This window comes from Mustela nigripes, chromosome 3 (genome assembly GCF_022355385.1).
Source record: "Mustela nigripes isolate SB6536 chromosome 3, MUSNIG.SB6536, whole genome shotgun sequence".
Classification (NCBI taxonomy): Eukaryota; Metazoa; Chordata; class Mammalia; order Carnivora; family Mustelidae; genus Mustela; species Mustela nigripes.
In genome coordinates this window covers 31,471,301-31,490,593 of record NC_081559.1, presented here as the reverse complement: position 1 = coordinate 31,490,593, position 19,293 = coordinate 31,471,301, and the positions used below count along the sequence as shown (strand labels likewise).

At 45.9% G+C, this 19,293-nt stretch overlaps 1 protein-coding gene across 1 annotated transcript; it reads left to right on the top strand.

Moving 5' to 3' along the window:
* The first annotated feature begins 17,035 nt into the window (after window positions 1-17,035).
* On the top strand, window positions 17,036-18,900 carry LOC132013591 (forkhead box protein D1). The gene is made up of 2 exons (XM_059393576.1): window positions 17,036-17,199; window positions 17,663-18,900. Exon 2 carries the CDS (start codon window positions 17,778-17,780, stop codon window positions 18,804-18,806), a length of 1,029 nt encoding a protein of 342 aa, XP_059249559.1. The 5' UTR covers window positions 17,036-17,199; window positions 17,663-17,777; the 3' UTR covers window positions 18,807-18,900.
* Window positions 18,901-19,293: the final 393 nt, after the last annotated feature.

Genomic DNA, 19,293 nt, shown 5'->3' with positions numbered 1-19,293 from the left:
TTCAAGCTCTGTGTTGGGTTCCATACTGGAGTTTATTTATCTTACTTAAATAAAAAATTTAAAAATTACAGAGCCACAGTAATCAAAGCAGCATGGTACTGGCATTAAGACACATGAATAGACAAACGCAATAGAATAGAGAGCTCAGAGGGGTACCTTGGTGGTTCAGAAGGTTAAGTGTCTGCCTTCAGCTCAGGTCATGATCTCAGGGTCCTGGGATCGAGCCCCACATAGGTTTAGCAGGGAGTCTGCCTTTCCCTCTTCCTCTGCCCCTCCCCACTGCTCGTGCTCTCTCTCTCTAATAAAGTAAATTAAATCTTTAAAAAAAAAAAAAAAGAACATAGAGATCAGACATGAATCCTCACATATACGGCCAAATGACCTTTAACAAGGGCGGCAAGATCAACCGAGGGGGAAAAGACAGTTTCTTCAACAAATGGTGTTAGAAAACTGGATGTGCCCATACAAAAGAATAAAGTTGGACCCTATACAACAATTAAATAAAAATGGATTAAATCCCTAAACATAAGACCTAAAACTATAAAACTCCTAGAAGAAAATAAAGGAAGAAATCTTCATGACATTGGATGTCACAAGGATTTCTTGCTTATCACACCAAAAGCACAAACAACAAAAGCAAAATAGACAAATGAGACGACATCAAACTGAGAAACTTGTGCATCAAAGGACATACTAATAGAATGAAAAGGCAACCTATAAAATGGTAGAAAATATCTTCAAATCATTTACCTGAGAAGGGATTTATATCCAAAGCATATGAAGAATGCCCCCAGGCATGTGGGTGGCTCAGTCAGTTAAGCATCCAACTCTTGATTTTAAGTCTTGACCTCAGGGTTGTGCGTTGAGCCCCAGGTTGGGCTCCACATTGGGTATGGAGCCTACTTAAAAAAGTAAATAAATCTGTAAAAAGAAACAATTAAAAAAAAACACCCACAATTCAACAACAGGAATCAACCAATTAAAAAATTGGCGAGAGATGTGATCAGACATTTCTCCAAAGATGACAGTATAAAAATGGTCAACAAGAATTTGAAAAGATGTTCAACATCACTAATATTCAGAGAAATCCAAATCAAAACAATAAGATATCATCTTATACCCATTAGGATGAAAGAAAAAAAGTACCAGAAAATAACAAGTGTTAGTGAGGGTGTGGGGAAATTGGAACCCTTGTGTATTGCTCGGGGTTGGAAGGGGGGACTATAAAATGGTATAACTGCTACAGAACAGAAATTAAACTAAAAGAGAACTACCGGGGCACCTGGGTGGCTCAGTGGGTTAAAACCTCTGCCTTCAGCTCAGGTCATGATCCCGGGTCCTGGGATCCAGCCCTGCATTGGGCTCTCTGCTCAGAGCAGAGCCTGCTTTCCCCTCTCTCTGTCTCTGCCTGCCTCTCTGTCTACTTGTGATCTCTGTCAAATAAATAAATAAAATCCTTAAAAGAAAAAAAAAAAAAGAACTACCATATGAGCCGCCATCCTATTTCTGGTTTATATCTAATAGAATGGAAAGCAGGATCTTGAAGAGATATTTGCATATCCATGTTCATAGCAGCCCTATTTACAACAGACAAGATGTGGAAACAGCCCAAATATCCATTGACAGATGAACAGATATACAAAATGTGATACATTAGGACGCCTGGGTGGCTCAGTTGCTTAAGTGGCTGCCTTCCGCTCAGGTCATGATCCCGGGAGCTTGGAATCAAGTCCCGCATGGGGCTCCTTGCTAAGCGGGGAGTCTGCTTCTCCTTCTGCCTGCTGCTCCCCCTGCTTATGTTCTCTGACAAATAAATAAATAAAATCTTTAAAAACAAAAAACAAAAATGTGGTAAATACATACCATGGATTGTTAGTCAACCTTAAAAGGGAAAGATATCCTGTCTATGCTACAACATGGATGAACCCTGAGGCTGTTAATGCTAAGTGAAATAGGCCAGTCACCGAAATACAAATGCTGTATGATTCCACTCGTATGAGGTATCTAAAGTAGTTAAATTCAGGGGTGCCTGGGTGGCTCATTTAAGTGTCTGCCTTTGAGTCAGGCCATGATCCCAGCATCCTGGGATCAAGCCCCACATCAGGCTCCTTGCTCAGTGGGAAGCCTGCTTCTCCCTCTCCCCCCTGCTTTTGTTCCCTCTCTCACAGACCTGTGTCTGTTGAATAAATAAAATCTTCAAAAAAAAAAAAAAAGTAGTTAAATTTATAGAAATTGTAAGTAGAAAGGTGGTTACCAGGGTCTGGGGGGAGGGGGCAGATGGGAGGTTGCCTGTCTAATGGGTACAAAGTTTCAGTTTTGCAAGATTAATAAGTTCTGGAGATCTGTTTTACAGCAATGTGAATATTCTGAAAACTATTGAGCTGGATATTTAAAAATGGTTAATATGGTAAACTGTGTGTTATATTCTATTTTACCACACAAACACAAAAGAACAGCGACTGTCCTAGAACTACTCACAGATGAATCGAGGTCATTTACATCCAGACATTTTTCGTGCTTCTTCTGTTTACCTTTCTTCACTTCTGTTCTAACCAAATGTAGATATTCTTTTTAAAAATTTCTCTTAAAGCCAGAATTCTTAAGAGATTATAAATTGACTATACAGGTGTGTAAAACAAAAGAGCTAAAGTGAGAATTTCACAATGGGTCTGAAATGGTTTTTTAATTAAACTTAATTTAAATTAAATTAATTAACATACGAGGTACTATTAGTTTCAGAGGTAAAGTTTAGTGATTAATCAGTCTCATATAACACCCAATGCTCATCCCATCACGTGCCCTCCTTAATGCCCGTCACCCAATTACCCCACCCTCACACCACCTCCCCTCCAGCAACCCTCAGTTTGTCTCCTATAGTCAAGAGTCTCTTATGGTTTGTCTCTTATGATTTCATCTTATTTCTCCCTCTTTTTCCCTACGATCCTCTGTTTTATTTCTTAAATTCCACATGTTTTCATTTGAAATTCCCTTTCCTTTCCAATTTTGCAGTTGGAGATTGAACTCATCAAGTAACTGCTTGGTCATCCACCGTCTGGGAAGCCCTTTGCTACCCAGGACTCTGCAAAGCATTCAATAGACTAGAGTCTCAGAAGCTGGGCCATCTCCTTAACACCCCCAGTCCATGAGCACCCACAATCCCTCTCCTTCCAGTGAAGGTATGCTTAGATATTGTGTGTACAGACTCATACCATCTTTGGCCTTTATTGTCCCTAGAGGTCAAGACAATCTGTAGTGTCAGGCTGGGAATCCCAGTGTCTTATATTTTCCACATTTGGGCAGCCTTCAGAGTCTTGGGAGTCACTGCAGTGACAGAAGCATTGGCACAGACACTGGTCAGAAATGCAATACAAGGGTCGCCTGGGTGGCTCAGTGGGTTAATCCTCTGCTTTTGGCTCAGGTCATGATCTCGGGGTCCTGGGATCGAACCCCACTGACAGGAACATTTTCAAATATTACAAAAGAAAGTATTAAAATGAAGACCTAAATTCCTATCACTCAACTTAAGGAATTTTTATACATAGTGACAACCATGTATTTCTTCTATTCTCCCACTTTAAAAGAATATATATTTTTTATTTATTTACTTATCTCAGAGAAAGAGAGAGAGAGAAAGCAAGGAGAGGAGCAGAAGGAGAGGGACTAGCAGACCCATACTGAGCATGAGCCCCACACGGGACTTGATCCCATGATCCTGAGATCATGACTTTAGCCAAAATCAAGAGTTGGACGCTTAAACCACTCAGCCACCCCGGCACCCCTCTCCCACTTTTAAATTTATTTATCTATATATTTATTTTTGCTGGACTATATTAAAGCAAATGCAAGACATCACACTCCCCTACAATACTTTATTAGAGAGGATAAGGAAGTTTTTCATAATCCCACTGCTATTATTTTTTTTTTAAGATTTTTATTTATTTGACAGAGATCACATGTAGGCAGAGAGGCAGGCAGTGACAGAGGAAGGGGAAGCAGACTCCCCGCTGGGCAGAGAGCCCGATGCTGGGCTCGATTCCAGGACCCTGAGATCATGACCCGAGCTGAAGGCAGAGGCTTTAACCCACCGAGCCACCCAGGCGCCCCAATCCCACTGCTATTATTATACCAAACAAAATCAATAATAAACCCCTCATACTACCTAATAACAAGTTCTGAGGCTCCACTTCACCTGTCTGGGTTCATTGGCACAAAGGAGGGAGCCAGGACACATTCGTCTGACACCTTAGTCTCTTGTCCCTTCCCCCTGCAGACCCCTCCCAGGCTAGCCTTACCTGAGCTCCTCAGGAAGCCTCTTTCCCAAGGTGGTACTGACCCCACCCACTTCCTTAGAGCCAGAAGGGCAAAGCAGTTCATGGGAATGTGTGTGTTTGTGTGTGTGTGCACATGTATGTGAACATGGAAAAATATACTGGTTTTAGTTTAATACATTTATGTTACTCCACATTATCCAGTTAACCTGTGTTTTCCACAGGTTATTTTCATGGTGCCACATAAACGGTGGACCACAGTTAAAACAAATAATGGGAAATGAAGTATCTTCTCCAGTGACAGGTGCAATATTATATGCTCCTGATTTATAAGCCCTCCTCAATTTTTCTTGAAAAAACAGCAAAAGAACCAACTTAATTTTGCCAATAATTCAGTCACTTCTTTTTCGGTTTACAAATCCCCTTTTTGGGGTAATAGCTCTGTCAGTTCAGGACTCTGGCCTTCTCTCTCCTTTTACTCCGGACAACATCTGGGGCCAACGAAGGCAGAGGCAGGAGGTAGAGAGGAGCAAGTGGGTCCATGCTGGCCTCTCCTCAGGAGACCATCATCCCATCCGGCCTCTCCTCAGGAGACCATCATCCCATCCGGCCTCTCCTCAGGAGACCATCATCCCATCTTGGTCCCTGGTGCATCTGAGGCTCTGTTGCTGGGGCTTCCTCTCTCAGATCCATCTGCCTCTTCCCTCTCCCAACCACAATCTCCCTTTGGACTGTCTCAGACACATCTGCTCCCCACTCAGGCTCAGGAAGTTGTGTGTGCTCTCCTGGAGTGCACTGGGGCATCAGGCATCTTGAAACTGGGGGGGTAGAGTGAGCTGTGTCTAATTCTCTCCACATGGAACTGCCCCTGCCCCACTGTGACAATATACTCTGGGGCTTTGGGGTGCAGCTTCTCTTAGGGGCTTGGAATCTTCCCAGGAAATGCTCTAAAAGTGAGAAATAAACATACACATCCTGAAATCCCCTAAAATATATCTATGGGTTACTACTACCCTCACTCTAGTTTTTAGTTCAACAAGAAAAGCTTTTGCAAATGTGTCTGAACATTCTTTTTCTGCTCTCCCTTCTTTTCAAAGCTTTTCCCCATATCTTTTTTTTTTAAGATTTTATTTATTTATTTGACAGAGATCACAAGTAGGCAGAGAAGCAGGCAAAGAGAGAGAGAGAGGAGGAAGCAGGCTCCCTGCTGAGCAGAGAGCCCAATTCTGGGCTTGATCCCAGGACCCTGGAATCATGACCTGAGCCGAAGGCAGAGGCTTTAAACCTCTGAGCCACTCAGGTGCTCCGCTTTTCCCCATATCTTAACTGGAGTTCTTCCAGAAGTGAACCAGGAAATAAGACAAGAGTGTGATCCCAAGGGAACACCAATAAGAGGGGTAAGAACAGGAAGCAGGAAAGGGAAGCAGCCGCTAAAGGGTGCCCTGTAGAGTCAGTTCCCACTGTGAGTGTCTGGAGCTTCACTCTGCTGGGGAAACTGAGAGCAAGGAGAAAGCACATGCCCCAGAATTTACTTGCCTGAGGAGGGATGAGGGAGCTGGTGTAGGAATACACCAGGTCTCATTCGTCCTTGGTGGAGGGCTACTCCAGGGGGCATTAATTCAATATATCAGGCAGCAAAGGAGGCTCTGGTTGAAGGAGAAATTTCCCAAGGATGGAAATGTGGATGCTGGATTTCTATGACCAAAAACAAAAAACAAAACAAAAAACAAAAACCCAAAACCAAACCAAACCAAACCAAAACAAAACAAAACCTGCTTTTACATTATTATATATATTTTTAAAGATTTTATTTATTTATTTGACAGACAGAGATCACAAGTAGGTAGAGAGGCAGGCGGGGCGGGGCGGAGGAAGCATGCTCCCTGCTGAGCAGAGAGCCAGATACAGAGCTCCATCCCAGGACCCCTGAGATCATGGCCTGAGCTGAAGGCAGAGGCTTAAACCACTGAGCCACCCAGGTGCCCCTACATTATTATATTTTATGGCAAAGTTTCCTAACTGGTCTACTGCAGCCCACTGTTGGGCTTCTCTCAGCTCTTTTGCAGCTGAGTGGGGGCTGGGGCAGATGCAACGTAAGGACCAGTCAACAGTTGTGAGCAGCTTTACTGGGGCTGCAAAGCTTATATGTTCAAGAAAATAACAGCCCCTAAAGATGTCTGCCCCTGAATCCCAAGAACCTATGCATATCTTACTTTACGCACCTGAAAAAGGCACCTTGCAGTTATAGAGTTTGACATAGGGAAGGTATCCGGGATTATCTAGGAGAGCCCAGCACAATCATGGGGTCCCTTTAAGTGGGAAGCAGGAGAGTTGGAGTCAGAGTTGGAGGAGATATGAGCTTGGAGGGAGGTGGCCATGGGGCAAGGAATGAGGGTATCTTTCAGAAGCTGGAAAAGGCAAGGAAATGGATTCTACCCTACAGCCTTCAGAGAAATGCAGCTTTGATTTTAGCTGCATTTAACCCATGGCTTTGGGGTAAACAATTTGGACTTCCCCTGGTCTATATTAGCACCCTTAATGTGAAATGGGAGTAGAAAAACAAAGAAACTGCCAAATATTGCCGCGAAGATCTACAAATTTGAGGGAAGAAAAGCATTTTTCAAATTTCTTAATTAAGGAAAAAAACATTTTAAGACACAAGAATCTGATGCTCTAACCGTCTCCCATCTTGTTTAGGACTGATTCTGTTTTGCGTTGGGACGTAGACACTTGACAAGCCTTGGTGATGGCCAGCTGACACAGAAACCAACCATAATACCAATCACTCTGCCAGCTGGGATAAGCTCTGGGACATTAGACACTTCCTAGGTTTGCATAAACAATGGGAAATACACAGGGTTAGGAACCCCAGAAGCCTCTGGTTCTTTTGGGGGGCAGCTCGAATAATCACATTTAGAGAAAGCTAAAACTTTTTTTTTTTTTTTTTTTTTTTTTTTTTTTGACAGAGAGAGATCACAAGTAGGCAGAGAGGCAGGCAGAGAGAGTAGGGGAAGCAGACTCCCCCCTGAGCAGAGAGCCTGATGTGGGCCGCAATCCCAGGACCCTGAGATCATGACGTGAGTGGAAGGCAGAGGTCTAACCAACTGAGCCACCCAGGTGCCCCTGGAAAAGCTAAAACTCTCAAAAGCAACTACTAAGAATCCCCGGGGAGTACAACAGACGTGCATTTTCTTGCATAAGCTACAGTTTAAGCTGAGTACTAAAACACCAAAAATCCGATGAAACAACAAAATATATGAGAAATGGAGTGAATTTATTATGTTAACTACAAAACCTACCTGATTATTCTTTCTTTACTCATATCTTGCTGAAACAAAATTAAAACAAGCAACAGGAAAAGAAATGGTTTTATACTTATAATAAAGTTCTTGAAGAGAAAAAAGTTATTCTTTTTGAAAGAAAAAACAAACTCCTCCTTCATAAACACAAATATTGACAGGATAAAAGCAGTTTCTTGGGTGATCAAACGGTTTCTAAATAACAACTCAAACTGTCAAAGGATAATTAATGCCTAATATAATGTAAAGTCATCCAGCTAATACATTTTGCAAATTGCATTTTTCAAGGATAATGGTCTATAAAAATTCCATGTCTGAGATTTAGTCTTAGAGAATTAATCCAAAAATACAGCCAAGGCTATATGTTGAATATTTTAACTGCCATAGGATTTATAGGTGCAAAATATTCTACCTAAATACCCACTGATGAAAGAATGCTTAAGAGGGATGCCTGGATGGCTCAGTCAGCTAAGTGTCTGCTTCGGCTTGGGTCATTATCCCGAGGTCCTGGGACCAAGCCCCACACAAGGTTCCCTGCTCTGCAAGGAGTCTGCTTCTCCCCCTCCCACTCCTCCTGCTTATGTTCTCTCTCTCTCTTATCTCTGTCAAATGAATAAATAAAATCTTTAAAAAAAAAAAAAAAGAATGCTTTAGAAAATTATGGTAGAGGAGCACCTGGGTTGTTCAGTGGGTTAAGCATCCAACTTTTCGTCTTAGCTCAGGTCTTGATCTCAGGGTCATGAGTTCAAGCCCCACATTTGGGTCTGGAGCCTACTTAAAAAAAAAAAAAATGGAAAAGAAAAGAAAATTATGGGAGAGTAATAGGATAAAAAATAGGCTAAAATAATAGTAATAGGATAAAATGCTAATCACCCATTCAAACTCATTTATTCTTGGGGCACCTCTGTGGTGAAGTGTCTGCCGTGGGCTTAGGTCACCATCCCAGGGTCCTGGGACTGAGCTATGTGGCAGGCTCCCTGCTCAGTGGGGAGTGTGCTTCTCCCTCTGTCTCTCCCCCTCTCCCTACTCATGTTCTCTCTCTCTTACACACTCTCTCTCTCAAAAAAAAAAAAAAAAAGTAAAATCTTAAAGAAAAAAAATCACTTCATTCAAAAATATTTTTTGAGTGTCTACTGTGTGCTAGGTACTAGTCTAAGCATAGCGCTAGGGCAGAGAACAAAACACAAAAACCTTACCCTGCACAGACTTTACGTGATTATGAGGAGGGACAGACAGTAAACAAAACAGCTAGTTAAATATATGACATGTGTAAGCAGGGCTGGCTTCTCAGGCTTGTGACAGGGTCCTGTGCCCCGAAGGGACTCCCACTTGCTCTAATGCTCTCTGGCAAGCTTCTTGACTTTCTTTTCTTAAAAGGATTTTATTTATTTATTTGAGAGCGAGAGCCTGAGCAGCGAGGGGCAGACAGGAAGAAGGAAGGATCTGAGTAGACTCTGCACTGAACACAGAAGCCCCATGTGGGGTTCTATTCCCCCAACCTCGAGATCATGGCTTGAGCAGAAACCAAAAGTTGAATGCTTAACCGACTGAGCACCCCGCCCCCCGGCACCCTAAGCTTCCTGAAATTCTTTTTTTTTTTTTTAAGATTTTATTTATTTGACAGAGATCACAAGTCACAAGTAGCCAGAGAGGCAGGCAGAGAGAGAGGAGGAAGCAGGCTTCCCGCTGAGCAGAGAGCCCGATGCTCAATCCCAGGACCCTGAGATCATGACCTGAGCTGAAGGCAGAGGCTTAACCCACGGAGCCACCCAGGCGCCCCAGCTTCTTGAAATTCTTAATAATTTTTTAACAAATGTTCCACATTTTTAATTTGCATTGGGCCCCAACGATTGTATTTCAGAATGAAATACAGCAGGGTAAGAACAGGAAGTGGGGAGGAGGTTCCAAGTTGGGATTGGATGGTCAGCCCCAAGCATCACTGTTACTGTATTTGAATGAGGAAATAAAGGATGTCCTGATTATAAAAAATATCAATATCATGGAAAAATGCTTATTGCATTGTTGTTAAGTTAATAATTGCTATTGACTAAAACAGGTACGCTGGAGCTTTTGGATTTAGGACAAAAGTCCTGGAAACATCCTTGGAAACGGTTCTCAGTCCCTCGCTCTCCACATCCGCGAGTGCCGCCAGCCTCATGTTCATGTACAGGACCCAAGCAGTCCCAGGGAATTGAGCACCTTCCTGTATCTAGTTTTTTTTTTTTTTCTTCTTAAGGTTTTATTTATTTACTTAACAGAGAGACACAGCAAGAGAGAGAACACAGGCAGGGGGAGCGGGCAAAGGGAGAAGCGGGCTTCCCGTTGAGCAGGGAGCCCACTGCAGGGCGCGATCCCAGGACCCTGAGATCACAACCTAAGCCGAAGGCAGATGCCTAACAACTGAGCCACCCAGGTGCCCCCTCTAGCTAGTTTGTTAACCAGAGTCACCTACTCAGGTTACCTGTTTCTAAACTTGCCCTCTAATCTATTCTTCACACAGCAGTGATAGTGATTCTTTGGAGACCTAAAGCAGATCCTGTACTTCTCTCCTCAGAACCCGTCAATGGATTCTCATTTCATTCTAATTAAAAACCAAAAATCAGGGTGCCTGTGTGGCTCAATGGGTTAAGCCTCTGCCTTCGGCTCAGGTCATGATCTCAGGGTCCTGGGATCAAGCCCCGCATCGGGCTCTCTGCTTGGCAGGAAGCCTGCTTCCTCCTCTCTCTTTGCCTACTTGTGATCTCTCTCTGTCAAATAAATAAATAAAATTCTTAAAAAAAAAAAAGACTTTATTAAAAACCAAAAATCATTAAAATGTGCAAGGCCCTACACGATCATCTCCACTCTGACACCTACTGTGGCCTCATCTCCTGTCCTTTCCCCTACTTCACTTTCCTCCCGCTATTGGCTTCCTTATTGTTCAGGGAACATATCAAGTATGCTCTTACCTCAGGACCTTTGAACATGCTCTTTACTTTGCTTGGGGCACTCTTGGAGTAGCACATGGTTCTATCCCTCACTTCCTTAGTGTCTTTGCTCAAATATCACTTTATTAGGTGAACCTTTCTGGTCTCTTTATTTAAAATAGCAACTTACCCTTTTGACACCCTAATATTCCCAGTCCTCCTCTCCTGCTATATTTTATTTCATAGCAGTTTCCACTTCTTAATGTTACCTATTTATTTATTGTTGCCTACACACACACACACACACACACAAGAATATAATCTTCATGAGGGCAAGCATTATGTCTGTTTTCTTCACTGTGTGTTTTACATTGTCAACCTGGAAAAACACTGTCTGATACACAGTAGACACCATAAATAGTAATCTGAATGAATAAATCAAATTAACGTGAAGCAAAGTACATACTACTATTACAACTATATAAAACACATGCCTAAGTGAATAAATTCAGTGATGGAATAGCTATGCTAAAGTACTAGGTTATAGGTTATTTTAAAATTGTCTTTTCTGGGGTACCTGGCTGGCTCAGTCAGTGGAGCGCACAACTCTTGATCTCAGGGTTATATGCTCAAGCCCATAGAGATGACTTAAAAAACAATAATAAAATTCTCTTTCTTGAATTTTCTTTGAAGTAGTTGAACAGTTATATTCATTTTTAAAAATTACTATTAACTGCACATCATAAAAAGTATTAAGATATTCTAATGCAGTAAATACTAAATCTAATGTTTCCTTGTAAGACTTTTCAAAGCCTGGTTACTAGATTTTACCTGAAGTGATAGGGATGCACAGTAAGCAGACATGTCTTAATCCCCAGGGATGTTAGTTGTCTTGTGATTGCAAATCTCCATGAATTGACCACATTTTAAAAAAATAAACTTTTTATTTTAGAATAGTTTGAAATTTACAGAAAAATTACAGTGACAGCATAGAGAGTCCCATATACTCTGTACTCAGCTTCCCCTATTATTTATATCTTATGTTAACAAGCCACATTTATCATACCTAATGAACCAGTATTGATACATGGTAACACGAAATCCCATGATTTATTCAGATTTCCTTAGTTTTTGCCTAACGTCTTTGTTGTTGCTGTTCTGGTATCCCATCCAGGATACATCGCATTTGGTCATCCTGTCTCCTTAGGGCCCTTTTAAGGGCTGTGACAGTTTCTCAGACTTTCCCTGTTTTTCATGACCTTGACAGTTTGGGGAGATCCTGACCAGGTGTTTGATAGAATATCCTTCTGTTGGGATCTCTCTGATGTTTCCCCATGCTTAAACTGGGGTTATGGGGGGCGCCTGGGTGGCTCAGTGGGTTAAGCCTCTGCCTTCAGCTCAGGTCGTGATCCCAGAGTCCTGGGATTGAGTCCCACATCGGGGCTCTCTGCTCAGTGGGGAACCTGCTTCCTCCTCCTCTCTCTCTGCCTGCCTCTCTGCCTACTTGTGATCTCTGTCTGTCAAATAAATAAATAAAATCTTAAAAAAAAACTGGGGTTATGGGTTTTTGAGAGGAGTATCACAGAACATGCCATTCTCCACACATCATATCAAGGGTACATGTGATCAGCTTGACTTACTGCTATTGAAATGAACTTTGATCACCTGGTTGAGAGAGTTTTCATTATGAGTTATTTTTACTTAGCAAAAAAGAAATGATAATTTCCCTTAAAAAAATCTTTTGGGTTTTTTTTTTTTAAAAAAAAGTTTATTTACTTATTTATTAGAAAGAGAGGGAGAGCACGTGTGCCCAGAAGCGAGGTCGGGAGGGGCAAGAGAGGGAAAGGAACAAGCAGACTCCTTGCTGAGTCCTGAGCCTGAAGAGGGGCTCAATCTTATGACCCTGAGATCATGACCTGAGCTGAAATCAAGGGTTAGATGCTTAACCCACTGAGCAACCCAGGCACCCCAGAAAAAGAGTATCTTTTGAATCACTGCAGATTAGTCCTGTTTGGTTAGCTTCTTTTCTTGACATGTTTGTGGCACTTACCATGTACTAGGCACTGTTTGAGGTTGAACAAAGATTAACTCATTCTGACCCTGCAACAACCATATGAAGCCCATATGAAGTAGATACTACTCTCCTATTTTACAGGAGAGAAACTGTAGCCACAGAAACAGGCACAGAAAGGTTAAGTAACTTTTCTAGGATTACACAGCTAGTAAGCAGCTACTAGTGTTCTTAACCACTAGACCATACTGTCTCTACACAACAGGAGAAAACTTATCACCATAAATGGAATACATTAATTCTTTAAAAGTTATATTTTTGCAGTATATAGAACAATGAGATCTAGTGCCTAAAGTAACCTTTTAATTGATACAGATCTCTCCTGAAAGTCAGTACCAACTCTGGCCCACCTACCACACCCAAGCTCAACCACCCAAGGATACTCCTGCCCTGTGTTGACTGTGGACCATCCAGCTGTCCACGGAATTAAGCCCAACCCTCCTAGTATAGCACTCTCGGTTTCCCTCCACAGTGTCCTACACACAGCACACTCTCTCTGAAGCAGGCCACTAGCCATGCCCTTAACACACTGCTTTCCCTGCTGCTGCCTTGAATGCCTTTCTCTCTGCATCTTTCTAAACCCTCTACAAATCACTGACCATGAGCCTATGGAAACCTCTTAACTCCCTAGAACAGAAATAACTTCTCTCTCCTCCTTATTCCCAGCAGACCTTGTCCCTGGACCACAAACTTGCCTCATTCTGCCTTCGAGTTCTGCACACATTTAATATCCTCTATTAAAGTCTTAGTTTCTGGAGGCCAGGTGCCTTATCACATGGCAATAATGCCTGCCAATAATGTCTAATTGAATCAACCCGGTTTCTAAAAATGTCAACTTTTTGATTGACTCACCTACTACTTGCTTCTGAGGGGCATTATCTGTCTATACATCTATTCTTCCAATATTACCAATAAGACTTCACTTTGTCCTCATATTTTATACACGACTTTATTTATTACAACTAACAGATCAATAATATATGGTTAAATTCTTAGGTCAGGGTTCCTCCTCCTTGTCTTTCTGACTGAGATGCTAAATGCATCTCTATCTCTGAAATGATGGGAGACTTGGTTTAGAATTGCTCTGTCGCTACTGGTTTGTCACCTTGAGCCGGTGACACAAACCTTCTGGGCTTCTCTCATAGGGTAGTTGTGAGGACTGATGAGATCAGGAATAGCAACACCTGACAGAAACAATACTGAGTGTTAAGAGAGGTCCAGGGGTGGGGGTGCCTGGGTGGCTCAGTGGTTTAAGACCCTGCCTTTGGCTCAGGTCATGATCTCAGGGTCCTGGGATTGAGCCCCACATTGGGAATCTCTGCTCAGCAGGGGGCCTGCTCCCCCCACCCCCTGCCTGCCTCTCTGCCTACTTGTGATCTCTGTCAAATAAATAAATAAAATCCTTTAAAAAAAAAAAAAAAGGAGGGAGGTCGGGAACTCTGTGTGTTATGTGTAGAACATACTCGATCTTCACAACAGACTTATGTCACTACTCATCTCCATTTTAAAGTATGGAAAATGGAAGCACAGAGAAGCTAACTAGCCTATCTAATGCCACACAGTGGGTGAGGAGGAAAGCTTAGCATTTGGACCCAGGATGATTAATCCTAAAACTAAAACACGCTCTCTCTCTCTCTCTCTCTCTCTCTCTCTCGATGGTTGATGGAGGAAATACATGTAAAAGAGTACCTGAGACTAGTGGTGTCTTTCATTTATTTAGGTCTTCACAAAGAAAACAATTCAGCCAATACTGAGTACCTAATATATTCAAGGCTTAAACAAGATTCACAAGCAAAGCCAATTCAAACCCTGATGTGAATATTGAGTTTCTTCTTTCTGGCTTAAGATCCGTTTCAACACAGTTTTCACCACAAAGAAAGCATAATTCCTACATGAATGACCAAACTTCACTATTTACTGCTGCAGGAGACATGGTAAGCACTGGGCCTTAACAGCTCATTAAGGCCGATGCCTGTGGCCTACAGCATCCAAACTCACACTCTTCAGGTATGTTGTGGCTTCTCATTGCACAGACAAAAGCCCCCATGTGACACCTTTATGAGACCTAAAAATAATTACTGGCCCTAGGATATAAATGAATGGAGATACTGAGTCCCTTTAAAAGCCATCCAAACCCAGAGAGTAAATTCTAGCATTGCTAACTGAATCCTGGCAATTGTTTATGATCCTATCAGTAGAATGTATGGACCTCTCAAAGAGGGTGCTAGGGTATCTAAGGGACCATGAGCTGTAGAAAAAATGTTGGTAGCTGCTAAATAATTACCTCCAACTCCAAGGCTATCTTCGCTTGTACCAGTTAAAAGCTGGAGAATGTTAGTTCTTTTGGTCTCCCCATAACCAAATCTGTGACTTTGGTAGAGACCTGTGATTCTCCAGCAGGTTTAAGTATACCCCCCAGGATGAGTTTACCCCCACGTCACCACTGGGAATGGGCTGATACTGATACCAAGTGGGTAGAGGCCAGGGATGTCACGAAACATCTGACAATGCACAGATCAGCACCACAACAAAGAATTCTCCAGCTCAAAATGTCAATAGTGCTGAGACAGAGCAACTCTGCTCTAGCCCCATGCTCTATTTCTCCATTCTTCCATCCAATGCTGAGAATCCATAATCGAGTGAAAATTTAAAATCTTCCATGGTTTTGCCCAGTGCAGACATGTGGACTTTCTGAACACTTTTTCCATCCCCCTTTGGCATGGAAGCTGCATATGTCCTAGAAACTGGGTGGCGGGAAGGACAAGTCATAAATACACACTAGTTCTCCTATTTCTGTGCCTATTTTTTCCCCATGTCCTGTTTTTAATTGTTTCCTACATCAGCATTATGTCTCATCTCAGCAAGGGGCGATCAAGGCTTAAGTAGAAGAGGGATGCCAGGGTGGCTCAATGGATTAAGTATTTGCTTCAGCTCAGGTTATGATTTCAGGGTCCTGGGATCAAGCCTGAGTTGGACTCCCTGCTCAGTGGGAGTCTGCATCTCCCTCTGCCTCTCCCCCTGCTCATGCTCTTTCTCTCTCAAATAAATAAATAAATAAATGAAATCTTCTAAAAAGTAAGAAATAAAAAATTCAGAAAGGGCTTGAGTAGAAGAACCCAGTTTAAAACTGCACATGAAATGCATGATTCTAGGGGTGCCTGGGTAGCTCAGTTGTTAAGTGTCTGCCTTTGGCTCAGGTCATGATCCCAGGGTCCTGGGATTGAGTCCTGCATTGGACTCCCTGCTCTGCAGGAAGCCTGCTTCTCCCTCTCCCACTCCCACTGCTTGGGTTCCCTATCTATGTCTGTCTCTGTCAAATAAATAAATAAAATCTTTTTAAAAAATGCACGATTCCAGGCTCATCACAATCATACATCTCAAGGAGGGAAAGAGGACAGGCACCCAGTTCCTTCACTGAGTGGTTGGTTTGCATAACTTTGTAATATTCCAAAGCCAGATGAGGGCTTTCTCCTGATGTCCCATCACCCTGTCCTCTGCTCATCCTAGCCCCCATCACAAAATGATATATTTTAAGAAGAAAGAGTTTTACCCCAAATCATATTTATAAAATTTGAAACTAGGAAATGAAAGCTAAAGGGGTCTTTAATGAGTTTTCCTAAGATCCCTCACACTTAAGACATCTATCACATTCATTATTCACCAACAGTAAAAAGAAAATTTACTTTCGAATGTCATGGAAACTTACTAGTTATTTATGACAATTCCTGCATTGGTGGCTTCTCAGTTTCTTTTTGTCCTTTTCCTTCATCTGCTTCCCCGTTCATTTGTCCTTTCCACAAACATTCTCTGGAGCATCTTACTGCCTTCCGCAGAAAACCTGGAGAAAAAGTGGAAACATTCCCATCTCTTAGGAACCCAGAGAACCATCCTCTTCCTCTCCCTTCTGGTTCTCTCTTCACAAGGGAACGTCCAACCTGGAGAAACAGGGAACAGAACTTTGTGGTTAGGAATATCTGAACAGCACCTTTTGGATGGTCCCCCAAAACCACTAGTCCTGTATTCTACTGGGTGTTCCTTCAAGAAATACTGCTTCTTGCTAACCTGCCCAGCGCAGCTTCCATTAGCTGTAATAAATCAGGAAGATCCATCCTAGGTTACTCAAGAAATTCTGGGCTCTCTACGTTTACATATTAAAAGTTTAAGTGGATGAAGGTGGTGAATGGTGCCAGGGGCTAGTTTAACCCGGACTTTAAATTCCGAAAACCTGTCTGACAATAACATTTCCCCCTGCTGCCTTCATAAACGCCTGCGCACCAGCGAAATAGCTACCTCCTCCCCTGTGGTCAGCGCCAGAAAATCAGCAAGACCTGGCTATGAGTCTGTGTCTCCGTGCCTCCTTAAATCTCAACAGGCAATATTTCACGGGGAAAGAAAGATACCGTTTAGCTCCAGAATTTCCTCCAAATGGTGAAATGAAAATGCCAGCCCGCCGCTTCCAGCCTGTGAATGCTGCAGGGTTACCGGGGCTTTGCTAATGCAAGTGGAAAGTGTAAATATCTGGTTGATTACTGGCTTTCGCCCTTGGACAGAGAAATGAGATCACGATTTTCACCAAGGACAGGAACCAGCGCTGCCTCCACCGCTGCCCAGGCTGCTGCTTCCCCTCCCTGAGCCGGTCCCGCATTACGTCACCGGTGAGCTCTTGCTGGTGGGGGGAGAGGAGGCTCCGCCAGGGACTCAGCCCCAGACCAAGGGGAGTAAACACGGAATAAGAAGGATAAAGGGGGAGGAGGGCGAGGAAGCGGGAACAAGGAAAAAGAAGGACCAGGTTTCCCACCACCACCCGCTGTCCGCAGGGGAGGGGGAGGAGGGTGTGTGCAAGGGCGCCACATCCTTAAGCAGCCGCACCCCAAATTTCGTTCCTGCACCGCCCCCCTGCATCCCTCCACTTCCAAGTCCAAGTCCAACAAAAACTAACATCCAAAGGGACCAGGACAGTGGCCTTGAGAGGCTCAAGAGGGACGGCAGAGAGACGCCAGGGGACTGGGAGTGACCGAGGCGCCCGCGCCTTGGGGCAGCGGGCAGGGAGGGGGTGGGAGGGGAGGCGGTCGCCGCGGCGCCCCCGCCCGGCCCAGCTAGCAGTGCCTCCCCCACCAGGCGACAGCAGCCCGAGGGGGGAGGCAGAAGCGCCTCCTCCCCGCCGGGAGCCGAGGCGGCGACCGAGGGGGAGGAAGGCGCCTCACCTTGCCCCCGATGAGGGGCGGATCATGCCATGGCAGCGCCGGCGAGCGACAGCGGCGGCGGCGAGCGAAGCCCAAGCAGCAGCCCCGGGAGCTCGGCAGGAGCCGGGGTCGCCGCGGCGGGAGATCGGGACAGCGGGGACGCGGGAGCTCGGAGCGCCGCGGTGACGGTCCCCAGCCTCCCTCCGCTCGAGGACTACGAGTGCAAAATCTGCTACAACTACTTCGACGCGGACCGGCGCGCGCCCAAGCTGCTGGCGTGCCTGCACACCTTCTGCCAGGAGTGCCTGAGCCAGCTGCAGCTCCGCGCTGCCGCCGCCGCCGCCGCCTCTGCCAGCGCCGCGCCTGAGCGCCCGCTGCGCCCGCCGCCCTGGCACGGCCCGCCTGGCGCCATCGCGTGCCCCGTGTGCCGCCACCGCACGCCTCTGCCCGACAGCCGCGTGCACGGCCTGCCCAACAACACTAAGCTCGCCGAAGCCTTCCCGCTGGCGCTGCGCGCGGCGCACGACCCGCTGCCCCAAGACCGCCTCCCGCCGCTGCCGGCGCGCCGCGTCGCACCCGCCGCCGCCCCGACCCCGGCCCAGCAGCCGCCGCCCGCCGAGGACACCGCCCCCGGACCCCGCGCCCGCGCGGGCCTGCGCGCCCCGGGCGCCTACGAGAGCTGCCAGAACTGCAAGCGCGCCGCGCTCACCGCCGGCTGCGTGTGCGTCGTCTTCTCCTTCCTCTCCATGGTGGTGCTGCTCTTCACCGGCCTCATCTTCGTCAACCACTACGGCGGCGGCGGCGGCGGCGGCGGCGGCGGCGGCGGGGGGGTACCTCCCGGCGGCGGGGCGCCCCCTGGCGCTGCCCGGGCAACCGGGTCGCCCTCGCCTTCGCCCGTGGGGCCCATCTGCCTGTCGGTGGCCAGCATCCTGGCGCTCTTCTCGGTCGTCGTCACTTGGGTCATCTGCTGGCTCAAGTACCGGCCCGAGGGCGCGGCCGCGGGCTCGGCTGGGGGCGGCGGAGGTGGTCCGAGGGCTCGGGCTGCGGCGGGCGGCGGCACGCGGAGGAGCGACACGTAGTCCGGCCGCAAGCCGGGGCTCCGCCGGCACCTCCAGCCCCGCGCCGCCAGAGAGGAGGGGGTCTCCGGCTCCGCGCGCTCGAGCTTTGCCCTTTCCGTGCGGGCCCCGGACGCCCGGCCACCTCCGGGCCTGGCTGTCGCGCCTCTCCGGCCTCCCACGCCCCGCCTCCTCCGCGCGGGGTCGGAGAGGGAAACCGAGGAGGCGGGGATCCTGCCGGGGAGTCCCGTCTCCACAGACTGTGCAAGGTCAACCGCCGCTTCGCGCACCACCCTCGTCCTCGCCAGAGTGCACGACCGTCCCTCCCCAGAGCCCGAAGATTTGCCAAGAGGAGGGCAAAAGGCGTGGGACCCCCCCGCCCCCAGGCCTGAGAGCTGGTTTTCCGGCGGCCGCGACCAGAGTTTAAGGGAAGAGGTGCGCGCGCGCGCTGTTGTGAAAGGACTTGAATTGTCCAGAGTAAGAATGAATGAGATGTCAACGTGAGGGAAGG

Excerpts from the sequence above, each read along its gene's own strand:
- LOC132013591 (XM_059393576.1), top strand. The coding sequence starts at position 17,778 with ATGGCAGCGCCGGCGAGCGACAGCGGCGGCGGCGAGCGAAGCCCAAGC.